The sequence below is a fragment of the Danio rerio genome, chromosome 4 (assembly GCF_049306965.1).
Source record: "Danio rerio strain Tuebingen ecotype United States chromosome 4, GRCz12tu, whole genome shotgun sequence".
In the NCBI taxonomy this organism is placed as follows: domain Eukaryota; kingdom Metazoa; phylum Chordata; class Actinopteri; order Cypriniformes; family Danionidae; genus Danio; species Danio rerio.
In genome coordinates, this window is record NC_133179.1 from 3315203 (window position 1) to 3333157 (window position 17955).

Below are 17955 nucleotides of genomic sequence, written 5' to 3' on the forward strand. Positions count from 1 at the left end.
GTATGAACAAATAGAATGTTTTTCTTAATGTGAGGACATAAACTCTTTAGCCTATGACTAAAGGAAACAGAATTAAATCTTCTTCCTTTACCAATGGCTTTAAAACAGACAGATTATTACAGTGGATTATTATTGATTACACACGTAATCCAACATATACACTTCAACTATTTCTGAAGAGCGCCAGAAATGGCTGCTCCTTCAAACACTGCTCTATTAAAGGGTATAGTGGGCGAATTTCTGGAGTTTGATCTGTATCAGGAAACAGGAGCCAGAAAAACAGGAAGTGAGAAACAGGAAAGAGCCTCACCTGACTGTCCAAGTACATGAGATTCCTCTGCAGGTGATGAGAGAGGATTTCACTCTGGAGACGCAGGAAGAAACCACAGACAGAAGTGAGAAAAAAGAGCAAAAAGTAAAAAACCGAAGCCAGAAAAGGTCAAAACTGAAGCCATTCTAGGGGGGAAGAAGTGCCAGCGCTAATGCTAACCATGCACATCTATAAGCAAATCACACACATGGGCTAAAACTGCAGGAAGACCATCAAACCAGAGGAACATCCAGCTAGCAAAACAAACAACGTCTGCAGATCATGATGCTGAAACTGCGTCAGACGGCATGCTGCAGTTCACAATACATGATCAGCTGCTCTCAAACACTTCACAACCAGATCCTGATGTGCTACGCTAGGTAATGCATCCGCTAACGTCAGCTAACAACACATAATGTATGATCTGTGTGCATTTGTTTGTTGTTAGTTCATGTTAACGCAACGTATGCATTATCTCAAGCTAACTCCCATTGATGACACTTTGCAATATTGTCTTGCTTGCATTGGTTAGTTCATTAGTCAACATAAATGAATGCTCAATTGTATTATTGACTTTAATTACACATAGTTTTTTATGTAAAACTGCATTTTCTAATTTTAACTATTTAATTAATATTGCAAAGTGTAGCCAAATTGATACAATTCGCAATATTGCCTCACTTTCATTTGTTAATTAATTAATTAACTAACATGAACAACTATATTGTATTGTATTAAATTAGATTGCATTGTATTGTACTGTATTGTATTATATTATATTATATTATATATTATATTATATTATATTATATTATATTATATTGTATTGTATAGTATTGTATCGTATTGTATTGTATTGTATTATATTATATTACATAATATTATATTTTATTGTATTGTTTTAGATTGTATTGTTTTATTTTATATTACATTATATTATATTATATTGTATCGTATCATATTGTATCATATTGTATTGAATTGTATTGTATTATATTACATTATATCATATTGTGTTGTGTTAGATTGTATTGTATTGTATTAAATTATATTTTATTGTATCGTATCGCATTGTATCATATCGTATTATATTATATTGTACTGTATCGAATCGTATCGTATCATATCATATTTTATACAACAGTTCTGTCTGGTTCTCAAATCTGATTGGCTGATAGCCGTGCAATATTCTGCAATATCAAAACTCCAAAACTTGATTTTGTTTTTATATACACAATTATGTTGTCAAACTGTTGTATAAAAGCAATATCACAGTCGTAGCAGTGCGATATGGCTGTAAATCGGCACCGGTGGGGGTACTGAGGCCCCTGCGATAGTGCCCTGGTGAGGGCACTATCGCACGCCTCCCACCAGTGCCGATATACAGCCATATCACACTGCTACGACTGTGATATTGCTCATATATTGTATTGTGTTAGATTGTATTGTATTATATTTTAATAAATTACATTATATCTGATTAATTAGATTGTATTGTATTGTATATTATATTATTTACCTTATCTGTTTTTCATGTAAACTGTATGTATTTTCTAATTTTAACTAATTAAAATTAATTTCAAAGTGTAACTGAATTGATAACACTTTGTATTGTCCATATTGTCTTGCTTACACTTGTTCATTACTCAACATGAATTAATGTTAAGATTGTATTGTTGACCTAGTAATTAAGTGTTCATTATTTCATGTCAAACTGAAGCTTTTTTGTTAATTTCAATTAATTGATCATTACAAAATGCAAACAAATTGATAGCACATCATGGTAACACACAGTAGTAATTCTTACTATTAACTATTGGCTTATTTCCTGCTTATTATTAAGATATTAACTGTTTATTAATACTTCTAAATTCCTATTCTACATCAATTCTACACTGTTAACAATATTTGTAAATTACACTGCATTTAACTGCAATATGAACTGTATTTTACTGTAGGGCAGTTATGCAGTATGTTACTCTATTTTAAAGTTGCAAATTACTGTATATTTGTAGGTAAAGCTAAACAATACTGTAAATACATATACAGCAGGATAAATAGTGCTGTGAATGTAAGCAGTATTTTGCCATATTTAATTTACAGTAAAGTACAGGAAAACTGCTTACTGTAGATGCTATAGGAAATTGTAAACATTGTATTCAATACCCAAACCCAACAACACACTACTAATAAGCAGCTAATTAGTAGTTTATTGAGCTAAAAGTCATTGATAAATAGTTAATAAATGCTTTTATTTTCAATTGCATAGCTTCTATTTCTCCAAATGTAAAATTTTAATTCTTATTGTTTTATTGATTCTGTTATTTTGTTATTGTTGTTATTATTTTGTAAGGGCGGCTTTGTAAGCATTTCACTGCATATGATTATTGATTTGCATTAATTAATAAAGTGTGAGCATAAAAACATTGCTCATTGTTAATTCAAGCTAGTCAATATGCACATTAGCATCATGCTAATATGAACAAACAAGGCTTTATTGAAAAGTGTTCCCATTAAATCTACAACTTGTATCCATCCACAGGCCACAACAGCATGCGGAAGCAATGGGGGGAAAAAAACACCAGCAGACTGGGGGGAATCGGGAGGTGCGGGTTTAAGAGGTAAACGGGTTCGGGGGAAATCAGCGGTTCCTGGGATGCTCAGGCTTGTTTTTTCTGACCTTTGGGTTGGTGGCGTCGAGGTTCAGCTGCATGAGCTGCGCGAGTGTGTGCTCACGGAGGCTGTTGAGCTCGGCCTGCTGCCGCCGCAGTTTGATGAGCAGCAGGGTCAGTTCCTCTGGCTGCAGCAGGATAGAGCAGCGTTAGACACCAGACGCCACATTACGGGCATTAGGGGGCGATCAGGACAAGCTTTGCATACTGAGGGCTTCAGCGTTGTCTTGCATAATTCAGGGTTCCCACTTTAAGCCAATTATCAAATTTTCCCTGACTAATAAGTTTAAAATGGCCTTAGCTTGAAAATCATTTCCCATGACTTTAATAGGCACCACAATGGATTATTTTGGATGATCAATGGATATTTATCTCAGAATTTGAACAGATATATATTACTTGTTGTTTATGTGGCTGTGAAGTGCTCCCTCTGACATACAGTATAATGTACACTGTTAAAAATGTCTGTAAATTATTAGAGTTCTGTATTTTGCTATTCAGGTTTTAATTATTTTTGATTTTTCTCTGTTTATTTCTGCTTTTGAATTGCATTATGGGATCTTGATCTTTCATCTAACACCTTTTAACTTTGAAGAAGTGACTTTTATTGACATTTTTAATCGGTTAAAGTGCTATATTGACTGGGTTGGTGTTGGTTAGTACGATACAAACGCCTTGTAATAAGCTGCCAGCCCATTTACTATTGTTTTACTGACTTATTTCACTCTATGTTATTATTTCTTATACATTAAATTATTTCAGACGACGAAAATGTCACTAAAAGTCACTTTGTTAAACTGTAGAGTTAAATTTTAAACATTAAAAGTCGACAGAGCAGAGATCAACTTTCCATAAAGCAATTCACAACCATAAATAAACCCAAAACACTTCATTTAATAGCTCAATATTAGTTTTACACACTTCACACTGCACTTGACTTTAGTGATTGCTAGTTGATGTGTAAATAAGGGGAAAAGCATCGTAACTTAGGCATTTTCTAATACAAAGAAAGAAAAATAGGAAAAATAAAATTCTGATAAATGGCATCAAAGAAAGATCCCTGACATTCCATGATGTGCAAGTGTCTGGAACAGAACTTTTGGAATTCCATCATATTCAAGAAATTCCATGACCCGTGGGAACCCTGATCACTTGTTGTAGAGCTGACTGTGATATGTAATCATCATCATAAAGATCTTGAAAGAAAGGGAAATGAAGCACAGCCAAATCCTAACTCTTCAATGTTATGTCAATGTCAAAACTAATCCGAAATACTGGGAATAATAATGAAATAACACTTTGAAGTTACCAAGGAGGAGAAATAGCAGCATAAAGGTTAAATTTACATAAAAAAGAAAAAATCTTATATTAAAATTTATGAGAAAATTTTTAATAAAATAAACAAACAGAAAGATCACTGCATTGTATTTTTAAACAGTAGGAATAGCAGAAAGAATTTTTATTTTTGTTTGTTTGTTTAATAGTCACTAAAATATCAAATAAAATATAATTTTTATACAATAATAATACTTTAAAAAACAAACTAAACTAAAAAACAAAGTGCAAAAATAATACTTGTTTAAAAATATTAACTGCTGTATAAATATATTAACTATTTAAATATTAAGTATCTCTACAGGTTCAGAGCTTAAGTTGAATTGGGCTTTTAAGAAAGAAAAATCAAGCACGTCACAATTGTTTTAATTACAAACATAAACAAAATTCTATTTTAAATAGAAGAACACTAATAAATATTAAATATAATACATATTAAAATAATAGAATACAAATTATACTAAAATATCACTGCCCAGTTGGTAGGAAATACACAAAAAAACAAACAAACAAACAAACAAATAAATAAATAAATAAATATGAAGCACAGCCAAATCCTAACTCTTCAATGTTATGTCAATGTCAACACTAATTCTAAATACTGGTTTAGAAATAATAATGAAATAGCACTTTTGTAGTGAATGACTAAAAAATAAATAAACAAATAAGAAAATAAACAAATGAATACACGAATGAATAAATAAATATTTTTGCATAATATGACAATATATATACACACATTATATTGTTGTTGTTGTTATTATTATTATTATTATATATAATATTTATTGAAAATAACCAGCTCAAGTGTAATCAGAAGTGACATTTTATGTAGCTATAAATGTAATACAAGCTGTTTTCTTCCCAGCAGGAACAGCTAGATTAAGTTTCATTTGGCCTTTAAGAACAGTTTATGCTAATTTATCCTATCTGTGAACCAATTAAATGACATCTGAAGAAGATAACCTTTGAGTCCGGGTTATCTCATGTTTGTCATTTCATCATAGGTCATAACAATCCAAACAATATCAAGAAAAGCCTTAAAAAAAGCAGAGCCTCGGACCTAAAACTAAATGTTTAAAAGACTACATTTAATTTCACGCTCTGCAGCAAAAGGCATTTTTACAACAGCAAAGGCGAGGAAAGCACATACAGATCAGCTCTGTTATTATTTCATCAGGTGTCTGCCGGCTTTTTCATTGAAATGCTCTGAAATAAAATGGCTGAAATATTGTATTTTGTGTCTGTAAAAAGGAATGAATAAAGAGCATAAGCTGGAAAAGGCGGCTTTAGATTGTTAGAACTTGAAACGTCAAGCAAGAGAATAATAATTATGGTTTTAAGAGCAGCTTATGGTATTAGAGCTGCTGTCACAACACACACGCACACACACACACACACACACACTTCTCTCTGCGTGTCAGACACAATACATTGTGGAGCTGAAGCGTGAATAACCTTCTCTTCTGTATTGAGATAAGCACACATAAGGCTTTGTGTGTCTTTACTGAAGCCAAACTGAACTTGTTTGAATGTCAGTTTGCCTACAGAGTCAACATCAGATGTAAATGTGCTTATTTTACTTTTATTTTCAGGTTACGTATGACTACAAGCATTGCTTTTTATGTTACAGTGCCCCTATTATGCTGATGGTTGTAATTTTTTTTACATCAGCAATCACAAAACAAACAACAAATGAATAAATGTAATTAATAACACTCATTATATATTCCACAGAATCAAAAATTGGGTCTCGCTAAACCCCTCCTACATTAGAGTCTGCTTTACTCTGATTGGTCAAAAAACCCTATTGCAATATGATTGGTTAGATAATCCTACTCTGCTCTGATTGGTCAGATGACCATAGTGTGCTCTGATTGGTTAGATAATCATACTCTGTTCTGATTGGTTAGATGGGCCAACTCTGCTCTAATTTGCCAGATAATCATACTCTGCTCTAATTGGTCAGATGAACTCAGTCTGCACTGATTAGTCACATCATTAGACTCTGCTCTGATTGGTCAGATGGGCCTACTCTGCTCTGATTGGTCAGATAATCCTACTCTGCTCCGATTGGTCAGATTAACTCAGTGTGCACTGATTAGTCAGATAACTAAACTATGGTCTGATTGGTCAGATGGACCTAGTCTGCTATGATTGGTTAGATAATCCTACTCTGCTCTGATTGGTCACATGAACTCAGTCTGCACTGATTAGTCAGATAATTATACTCTGCTATGATTGGTCAGACAATACTACTATGCTCTAATTGGTAAGATAATCATACTATAGTCCTATTGGTCAGTGTACTCTGATTGGTCAGATGAACTCAGTTTGCTCTGATTGGTTAGATAATCATACTCTAGTCCAGGGGTGGCCAACCCAGTTCCTGGAGAGCCTGCAGGAAGGTTGGCCACCCCTGCTCTAGTCCTATTGGTTAGATGTACTCAGATTGGTCAGATGACCCCAGTGTGCTCTGATTGGTCAAATAATCATACCCTGATCCAATTGGTCAGATGAGCCTATTCTGCTCAGACTGTTCAGATAATCATACTCTACCTTTATTGGTCAGACGGGCCTACTCTCCTCTAATTGGTCAGATAATCCTACTATGCTTTGGTCAGATGACCTTAGTTTGCTTTAATTGGTCAGATAATACACTCTGCTCCAATTGGTCAGATAGGGCTACTCTGTTCTGACAGGTCAAATGACCTTAGTGTACTTTGATTGGTTAGATAATCATACTCTTCTCCTATTGGTTAGATGGCCCTGTTCGTTGTGAATTGTCAGATGGCACTATTCTGCTCTATACTTGTTATTCCTAGGCAGCCAATAAGCACTACAGAATAACATTATGCAAATATATTAGAAACAACAATAGGCTTGTGCAGAACTGTGTGAAACTATTTAATGTGATCGTTGAAACTTTTCAGATCTTTTGCATCCACAAACAGCTACAAAACCGAAAGGTAGTATCTGAAAAAGCATAACAGGGGCACTTCAAGAAAGCAACAATTCATGTTGACTCAACCTCCGCATGTGAAATATTCACTCCGAAAAAGCCTAATTTGCAAACCAAAGCCCGAACGAATCCTTAGTGGCTGGAAACTGAAAAAAAATGCAAAGAGTTTGACAGGAAAGCAAAGTTTTGGCTCTGAGAGTTACAAGCGTTTCCTTTGCACAGAGGAAGTGGTGGGTGGAGAAGTGGGAGCACGTACCGTTTTGCCTTGAAGAGACTGTGCAGTGATGTTCTGTGCGGGAGGAGCAGCTCTGCGTTCCGCAGGATAGGAGTACTGACAGAGAAAGAGGAAAGCACAGCAGTCAGGAGAGCTGCAACAAAGAGTTCTGCTCAAAACTGCATTAAACGCTGAGAATTAGAAACTCTTAAAGGCTCAGTCATTTAAAGCAAAAATAACATTATCAGCTCTTAAAAACGACTGGTTTACTGCATATTCATTGATGAACGTCTTTGAGCAGGATTCAGATGTGAAGACAGATGAGTATGACTTGACCAACGCTATACAGTATTGCCAATGCTCTTCCATCTTACGATTGTATTACTGTCTTTGAAAGAAGTCACTTCTGCTTACAGAGGCTGAAATTATCTTTCTATCTTTCCATCCATCCATCCATCCATACCTCTCTCCATCAATCCATCACGCTCTTCATCCATCTATCATCCATCCATGCATCGCTCTATCCATCATCGCTCTCTCTTAATCCATCCATCCATCCATCCATCCATCCATCCATCCATCCATAACTCTTTCTATCCTCCCATCCATCCCTCACTCTGTCCATTCATCATTTTCTTCATCCATCTACCATCCATCCATCCATCCATCCATCCATCCATCCATCCATCCATCGCTCTATCCATTTATCTATCTATTCATCCATCAATCTCTCCATCCATCCATCCATCCATCCATCCCAGTCAATCTATCCACCTACCTGTCCATCCATCCATCCATCTTTCCATAAATCATACACCTATCAGTCTATCTCTCCATCTATCTATCCATCCATCCATCCATCAACCCATCCATTCATCCATCCGCCCACTTACCAGGCCATCCATCCATCCATAAATCCGAGTCAATCCATGTTAATCTATCCACCTACCATTCCATCTATCCATTCATCCATCCATCCATCTTTCCATTAATCCATACACCTATTTATCTATCCCCCCATCTATCCATCCATCCCCCTATCCATCTCTCCGTCCATGCATCAACCCATCCATTCATCCACCCACCCACTCACAAACCCATCCATCCACCCATCCATCCACCTATTAATCTATCTCTCCATCCATCCACACACCAATCCATCTATCTCTCCATCCATCCATCCATCCATCCATCCATCCATCCATCCATCCATTCACCCACAAACCCATCCATTCATCCATCAATCCATCCATACACCTATCCATCTATCTCCCTATCCATCCATAGATAGACAGATAAATTGATAGATAGATAGACAGACAGATTAGACATATAGATAGACAGATAGAAGATAGATAGATAGACAGACAGACAGACAGACAGACAGACAGACAGACAAACAGACAGACAAACAGACAGACAGACAGACAGACAGACAGACAGACAGACAGATTAGACATATAGATAGACAGATAGAAGATAGATAGATAGATAGATAGATAGATAGATAGATAGATAGATAGATAGATAGATAGATAGATAGATAGATAGATAGATGATAGATAGATAGATAGATAGAGTCATATAACTCATGAAACCTCCTTTAAGTGATGACTGACAGCTTTTTCACCTTGGACAGGTGTGGTCGGTGGCGTCGCTCGATGGTCACGTCTCCACGAAACACAGGCGAAGACAGCTCCGAGCGCGAGTCAGGGTTGAGCGGTCTGTTCGGGGAGAAGGTGTGATATCCGGCCAGAGAGCCATGGGATGGGGACGTGGGGATGGACTCCGCGATCTGCCCCATAGTTTTGGGACTGGGCAGCGTCCCGTACCCAAGCCGACTGTGCGCCTGCCGCTGCTGCCACTCGTACAGCTGCCACATGGTGTCATCTCGGATGGAGCGCCGCTTTTCCTGCGTGCTGGGCTGAAGCGCTCGGTCGTACACTGATCCTGCTACACTGCAGATGCTGTCCGGACGCAGCATGTTTCGGGGCAGAGTGCGGTAGCCCTCAGGGTAGCGAGGGACAATCTGCGCCCGGTGGCTCGGCATGTTCCTTGGCAGGGTCTGGTAGGACGTAATGCTGGAATACAAAGATAATAATGACATTCGATTGCTGGATACGGGTCTGTTGCATATGACACTGTTTTATGGAAATGCCATATAATGCTTGCAGGAAATCAAGTTGAATTAACACAAAATGAGTGTGTTTGTGTGTGTGTGTGTGTGTGTGTGTGTGTGTGTGTGTGTGTGCATTAAATACAGTTAAAGTCAGAATTATTCGGCCTCCTGTGAATATTTTCTTTTTCAAATATTTCCCATATGATGTTCAACAGAGCAAGGAAATTTTCACAGTAAGTCTGATAATATATATATATTTTTTTTTTTACAATTTTTTTTATTTGTTTTATTTCGGCTGGAATAAAAGCAGTTTCTTATTTTTTAAACCATTTTAAGGTCAATATTATTAGCTCCCTTAAGCAATATTTGTTTGATTGTCTCCAGAACAGATACCCTAACTTTATCCTAATTAACCTAGTGAAGCCTTTAAATGTAACTTTAAGCTGAATACTAGTGTCTTGAAAAATATCCAGTCAAATATTATGTGCAATCATCATGGCAAAGATTGAATAAATTATATTACACACACCATTCATGTGGCATCAGTGTTTCCTGAAAAGAGTGTCATATGCAAAACCAGTCAAGTGTCATTAATGTAATTAATGTTTAAACACCATCTGAAAGCTGAATAATTAAGATTTCCACTGATGTTGGGTTGATTACAATAGAACAATAATTAACCAAAATGCAATTATTATATTATAAAATCTGGAGTCTGGTTTATATAAGATGTGTAAATAAATATTGAGAACATCACAGTTAAAGTTGTCCAGATTAAGCTCTTAGCAATGCACAATACTAATCAAGAGTGCTGATATTTCTTACAGTTTGAAATTCACTATCTATCTGTGCATTTCCATCCATTTATTTTTGTGCATTTTGGATTGTAACAATTTAGAAAATTTATGCAAACAGGTTGTTCACGTGAACACAGCTGCTGCGCTCGTGCATCCAGGTTAATCATGAACAACTCACATGCACTAGTTGCACTATCGCCGTCTGATTATGTTTCAGTCAAGGTTTTTATGCATCAAATACATAACACCTGAGCCAAACATTTCAACTGACGAACATATTAACAATAATACAACCGTATAGCTGAATTAAATGCATGCATTTGCATGTTACAGCCCTAATGAGTATGATTATGTGAAACTCCATATAGATACATATTGCAATGATTTCGAGTACTTACTTAGCAATGCACGCACACATATATTCACAATCCTTAAATGCTCTGCTGATTTGGACTCTATAATACCTGTTTTATAACTTTAAACTATCAACAACCACCACTGAGCTATATTCTAGCGATCGTTCTTCCCGCTCCGTGGTGGATTTTGGCATAGTCCATTTCACATGAGATGGCGGGGGTGAGTGGAAGAAACCAAGTCGCAGGGGGAATATTTTCCACAGAAATAATTTAGGATTACTTATGTGGCCCGGTACCAATTGTACCGGTCCGTGGCCCGGTGGTTGGGGACCACTGCATTAATGGACAAAGTAGTGTTTCTAGCACATTGATAAACATCTGAAATATTGTTGTGGTTTTTTCTAAAATCCCTCATCTAAAGTATGTCATCACAGGGGTTCAGTATTAATAATATTATTATGAATACCTCCAGAACTGTCTTGAGCATCTGTCTGCGCTCCCAACGTGTGTCCCATGCCTCCAAAAGCCACTGCACATACACTGCGCATCATCTTCTGAGTAGGGTTGTAACGGTATGAATTTTTTACGGTATGATAATCGTCTAAAACAATACCACGGTTTGACGGTTTCGCGGTATACGGTATGTTACAAATGTTACAAAATAATAGAACAGTGAAGCAAATTTGACTTTTTCCAAATAACATATTTTCAGTTACTATAAACAACAGCACTTACAATGAACAAATAAAAAAATAAGAAAATAATAAATAATGTGTCAAAGTCCAAATAAAGTCCAAATAAACATGGTGCAAATTCTCAGTAAAAAAATAGATATAAATATTTACTATACTATAAATAGTTACATAACGAAACTAGATTCAATATGGAACATCCTTAGGTTTTATGTGCCAGCATGGATATGGTTGTCTGTGGATATGGATTTGGATATGGTTGTCTGCAATGCAGACAAACAGCTGCACCTTCATTTGCGTCTTTTGAAAACAGCAAGAGCAGCAGTTCGTCTTTGCTGTGTCACTGTTTTGTCATGTTTCTGTGCTGCTGTGCATGCAAAAGTACTTAGTATGAGAATTATTTCATGCAAAACTTTTTTTTTTTGCGTTTTATTTAGCCGCGCATAAATGTATGCCTATCTCTCATCCGTGTTGTTCAAAAAGCTCATTGTTGGTCCACAAACAAAAGCGAAACCTATGCTTATTGGTTGTGATATAGCGAGTTTGAACCAATCTGGGCATGGAGGAGGGACAATGCATCAATGTATCATGTCTGGTTTGTCCGGAGACACAGTGACGAGCGTTTCTTTGTCAAATCAGCGTTGTCAAATTTTGATGACGTAACCTCACTGATTCCGGAGCCTCTGAAAGTCCGCTAATGTTATGTGATACGGCACTAGAAAACTGAGATTCTCTTCTTTATGCCAATCTTTGAATTGTATGAATCGGATCAGCGGATCAAAAGTTATTAAACATTTAAGAGCAATACTTATTTTTAGCCGCGGGCGGCTGTCTCGGTCTTTAAGGGTTAAAACCGTTGATATGCAATTGTTCATGATATGATAATCGTGCACGTTCAAATCGTGGTGGACCGTCATACCGGTATATTGTTACAACCCTACTTCTGAGGTGCATTAATTTATTATAGAAGATAAAAGACTACAGTGGCTTCTCTGACTGCAAAAAAAATACATTTTTATCTCTGATATTTTCAGCCAGTTTATAAGGAAGTGCCAAACTTGTTCTCTTTGATTTCATAGAAACGCTGCTGCATTCACAAACGCTTTATGAAATATTCCAGTTTTAAGTTAAATTCGCATATTTGGATGGAAACGGAGCTGATGAAAAGGTCAATGATATACAAAGCAGCTCCAGGAAGCCTCTTGAAGAAGACAGTTTTAGAATACAATCATGCTAATAAGGCCCGGCTTTGACTTGATGATGGTTTCCTGTTCTGCTGCAGGCAATAATTAAACAGCGACTCATTAGTATACGATAAAAAGAGTCGTCACCGTTCTCTTCACTCCACGTGAGCCTTCATCTCTCCCTCCTCTTCATATATAATCACGTTCATTATAATCAAAGGAAAAGACAACACCAGAAACACCCAGAGGAGCCGCTGATAAACATACCACCAAACAGACTTTAAACACAGCTCAAACTTAATGTCATAATCATTACTTGTAGCCCATCTGAACCCAAAATGCCATTAATTAAGCGCTATTTTAGTATTATGGAGATCCCATTGTATTGTTAATTAATAGTGTGTATTCAACTTTTTTGTCTTCATTTTACTTTTTCTTATGTATATATTATTCTTAAATATTTGTTTGACTTTTTGACTTTATTCACTGTTTTACTTTTAATACCATTAATTTATTTCACACACAATAAATATGGAATAAACTACTGCAATTTAAAGGCTTAACTAGGTTAATTAGCTTTATTAGGCAAGTTACGTCACAAAATTAGTGTATGTTTATACATTATTGATAATTAGTGTATATATACACATTGATACAACAGTTCTGCCTGGTTCTTGAATCTGATTGGCTGATAGCTGTGCGATATTCCCATAATAACAGCACTCACAGCCTCTTCACCCTTGTGTAATACTCTGCCCACATAAAGTGACCGCAGATCAATAAACTCACTCCAGTTTAACAAATATTGCAGCTGTTGGACAACATAATGCACTTTTGAGGCTTTTTCATGAGAGAATGTAGTTGTTTAGATTGTAACTTTGCAGTTTATTTATAAAGATAGTGCCTATTTTAAATATTCATCATTTTGGAGATTCACCACATTTACGGCCATCAGCATGTCATACCGAGCAGAGCAAAGATGGTTGATGTTTCGTTCTCCATGTTTGATTTTCTTTTTCATATACACAAGTATGCCGTCAAACCATGAACACGCATAGCAGTGCAATATAGCTGTATATCGTCACTGGTGGGAGGCACTAAGGCACAACGCACGCCTCCCACCAGTGCCACTGTACAACCACATCACACTGCTACGAGTGTGATATTGCTCATATGTACAGTATATATTATTATTATTATTGTTTTTTGGTATATTGTTTAGTATTGAGAGCACTTATTGTTAAACTGTTTACATTTGTGAGCAAGAAAACACTTTAACCAGTTAAACTCTGCTGTTATTTTGGGATTTCTGCCTGGATTTTGCCTACCCAAATTTAAAAGCTTCCCAAATCCACATGCAGAGCTGTAAATGCAAAAATTTGCTATCATTTTAAAGAAAACCCTTTGAATTTTCATAAAACACTATTGAAAGTGTCTAAAATAACTGTATATGTCGTCTGTGTTATAATAAACACCTAAAAAAGGGGCGCTTTATGTATATTTTTTTATAAACTCAAATTTGAAAGTGCACCTTTTAGGTTCGGTGTGGTCTAGTTTGATGTAATTAATTTTGGTGGTTCCTGCACATGTCTGTAATAATAGGAAAAAATAAAAATGTCTCTATCATAATCTATGCAAAAGTTTTTGTATTCCAACTGATACCGGGTCCGCGGAGTTTAAGTGTAGACTTCAGTATGTCTACCAGTTGTGTGACAGATTCATAATTTTCAGTTGCATAATTCATATACAAAGAGAGCATGTATATGCATTATTAATAATATTATTAACATTTGTTTATTTTTGGTACGTTTCTTAAGAAGAATAATTTATATTTAGACTTGCTTGATAACTAGTCTTGTGAGTTGTTGTCTGTGCAATAAATACTTAAAGTTCTAAACCATCTACTGTGTTTTACTGCGCAACTATAGTATTGATAATATTTATAATGACTTGTTGAATTTGATGGTCGTCCCTCACATTGTAACACAACAACATTAGAATTGTGTAGATTAGAGCTGCACAATTAATCGTTAAAAGATCGCGATCTCGATTCGACCCCCTAGACGATCTTAATCCAGCATTTCTACGATTCTGTCAATCATATTTTCAAGTTCAGGAGAGAAGAGAAGGCGGCTGCACGAGTCTTTTCATTGTTTCACACAAGTTGCTCAGTGACATTGACACCTCCAAATGATGTTGAATGAGTCACACACTGTATTTATAAGGTATAATTCACCTAAAAATGTCATTTTTGTATAAACGATGTTTTCGCAGTCGGGAAATTACACGTGACATTAGCTTCTGACCGTGAGCTGTTATCACAGGGGCGGGATCAAAATCGGCGACGTAGCGCAGAACTGCAAGTGCAATGATGACGCGTCGGTTTCTCATTATTATTCATAGCGGAGTTTTCTTATCCTATGAGAAGAGCCGGCTGCTTAATTATTCATGAGGGCACATGCTTTCCGAAGGCAGACCTGCCAGTTTCAAGCAAGCTGTGAGACACAGACCAACGGCACGTAGCCGTTCATGAAGGCTTGTATTTGTTCGTCTCCATGATCCACGGGGTTTGTTGCATGTTTTTTCCCCGCGATCCTGTCAGGGCCGATCATACAGCAAAGCTGTGTGTGTGCTGCAAGCATTTTTGTCGGGAAAGCAGTACAAGAATTGAAGAATGGCGGACGCTGACTTTTATCAGGAGTTCGTTCACATTCAGACACATCGCGGTGCTGCTGTGTTTGCCTAAATCCTCTATATTACCAGCAGGGCTAACGGTTAAAATAGACAGGTCAGGAGACCTGCTGCACTGAGTCTGCATTCAAGATCTATAATTTACACACGGGGATCGAGGGAGAATCCACATTTATAGTGTTTACATAAACACACTTATCTTTATAATGATATAAATTGTGGTTGTCTGTATATGAAATTACGAATAACAAATGTAGCAGGGCATTAAATTACTGTTTATTTCTTTGCATTTTAACTTTGTGAACTATAAACTCATGCGTCTCCTCACGGTTTGTCTCATTTTGTGAGCTAACGGTCAACAACAGTTATTCGCTCCCCTTCTCCCCTGCTGGCCACGCCCACTCCTGCCCGATGCTCGCGGAGCTCAACGCCCATTAATCATGCATCTTTTGAAAAAATTCTGAGGTAGACTTTAACCGAAAGTGGGTGGTGTCATGGCCCTTTAATGATAGACGCGCGCGCGTCTACTTTAGTGAACAGAACCTGCATATGTTGCGAGTAACAGGTAATACAGTTGTAAATAATGTTCTGTTTGTGGCACAGAGTGATCGTTTGGGAGCCGCGTGTGAAATATGAACGAGCACTTATAGTCAAAATGAAACCGAAAGTGTGCACTTCATTTAAATGATCATATCGCATTTTAGAGTTATGAGTACTACAAGCATTTGACATGTTTTTTCTTTCATAGCGAACCCACAGTTGTGCATGAGAATAAATGTTTACAGTGTCAGTATAACTACTCTAGCCTATATATTGTTGAATATAATCTAATAATGGCAAATGTCTGATTTTACCAGTGAATAAAATTGTCTAACATGACAGAATGCAAGCATATATCTCAAACATAATAATTCAACATCAGAATTATTATAAGTAGAATAGAATTATTTATAGAAACCAGTAGACCTACACATACTATTATTATCGATGTTGTGCCTTATGTTTGTTTTTACCATACCTTTATTTTACATCTACAGAATCGTGAGAAAAATGTGATCTTTATTTTAAGCAAAAAAATTGCGATTCTCATTTTAGCCAGAATCATGCAGCTCTAGTGTAGATTAGTCTACAGTGTTTAGTCACTTGACGAATTAAGACTTTTTTTTGAAGTAACACAATAGTCACTTTCCCTGGTCATCAGTTACTTTTATAATTATGATATAACTCAGTTACTTTTTGTAAGAAGTAACTAGTAACTATAACTAATTACTCTTTTAAAGGAACGTGGCCAACATTGGTGATGAATGTGTATCTCTCTGACCTCCTGGTGTCGTCGTCTGGAGCTCGTGTGCGGTGTGTGCGAACCCACTGCTCCAGCTGCTGCATTGAGCTGGTTCTGCTGAGGCTTCGCTCTGGTTCTGGAGCCGGCTGCGTTGGTGGCGGGACGCTCGTCCTCACAGTACTCAAATCTCCAGGACTTCTGTCTCCCGCTCGTTCCCCGGAGCCATTAACCTGTTTCTGCATCATCCTAGAGGATGAAACGGCTGCAGCGATGGCGGCTGCTTGAGCCGGCTGCAGTTTAATGCTATTTATTTTAGTTAGCGGACGCTCAATGGTGCCCTCTTTCTGAAAGCCGTATTTTTCCTCAGATCGCGGTGGCGGGACGGGTTTCTCCAGCTCCTTCTGCACCAGACTAAACCTTGCATCTTTCTGCGGGATCTTCTCCGCGTCTTTTGGTGGATTGTACATCTCGAGTTCTCTCTGAAGCGTGTATTTGTCTCCGTCTTTGTGCACTGTGTATTTGTGTCCGTCTTTCTGCAGGAGATATTTGTCGCCTTCTTTCTGCACGGCGTACTTCTCTCCGTCTTTCTGCAGGACAAATTTCTCCAGGTCTTTCTGCAGCATGTAGCGCTCGCCGTCTTTCTGCCGGTGAGTGTAGTTTTCACTGAAGCGCTCTCCGTCTTTCTGCATGCTGACTCTGTCTTTGTCTTTCTGAGGTTTCTCTGATGGTTTGCTCTTCTTGTCCTCTTGGCGGAGCGTCTCGCGGTTCCTCTCGTTGTTTTGGATCTCGGGTCGTGTCAAGACGCGGTGGTTCAGCATGTTGTTCATCTCCTGAGGAACGCGAGAGTCCAGCTTTACCTTCTCAAGCCTGGAGAGAGGAAGAAAAGACAAGAGATTTTATATAAGGATTAAAAACACAACTAGGTTTTTGATTTTTTGCATTGTCAAGCTGAAGTTCACACACCGAACTTCTGTTTGTAACACACACCACAATAACACACACTTTTTTTCAACCAAACATTCGCTACATTAATACAATCCTGCTTTCTTTATAAGTTTAGTTCAGTCTTTCTCAAGCACAGCTGTGATCCTACGCTGCCAAAAAAATCTGCTTTTATCAAAAGTTTTAAAAAGCAAGTGTTTCAGTCTGAGCGGATTCGTCAGCATCTGTGATCGTGCTAAAAGCTGCAGTCAAACAAACACACACACACACACACACACACATAGAGTCGAAAACACTCTGAAAGCTGTGAAAATCTCTGCCCGTGAGACTCTCTGGAGACTCGAGTGGCTCTCGCCTAAAACCTGACAGCTTTCCTCAAAAAGCCACAACAAAAGTACT

General features: G+C 37.2%; 1 protein-coding gene across 50 annotated transcripts in view; it reads right to left on the reverse strand.

Annotated features, from left to right (window-relative positions):
- The window catches only part of plekha5 (pleckstrin homology domain containing, family A member 5), a 198530-nt gene that overhangs the window by 25402 nt on the left and 155173 nt on the right, over positions 1-17955 (reverse strand). For 33 of the 50 annotated variants that reach the window (XM_073946510.1, XM_009300010.5, XM_073946502.1 and 30 more), the window contains 5 exons: positions 16654-17481; positions 9124-9574; positions 7536-7610; positions 2991-3110; positions 311-364 (listed from right to left, as the gene is read on the reverse strand). In XM_073946510.1, the coding sequence (XP_073802611.1) occupies positions 311-364; positions 2991-3110; positions 7536-7610; positions 9124-9574; positions 16654-17481 (1528 nt within the window). The remainder of the gene's footprint in view (positions 1-310; positions 365-2990; positions 3111-7535; positions 7611-9123; positions 9575-16653; positions 17482-17955) is intronic. The other 17 variants (NM_001327786.1, XM_073946521.1, XM_009300011.5 and 14 more) reach the window with 1 other exon arrangement.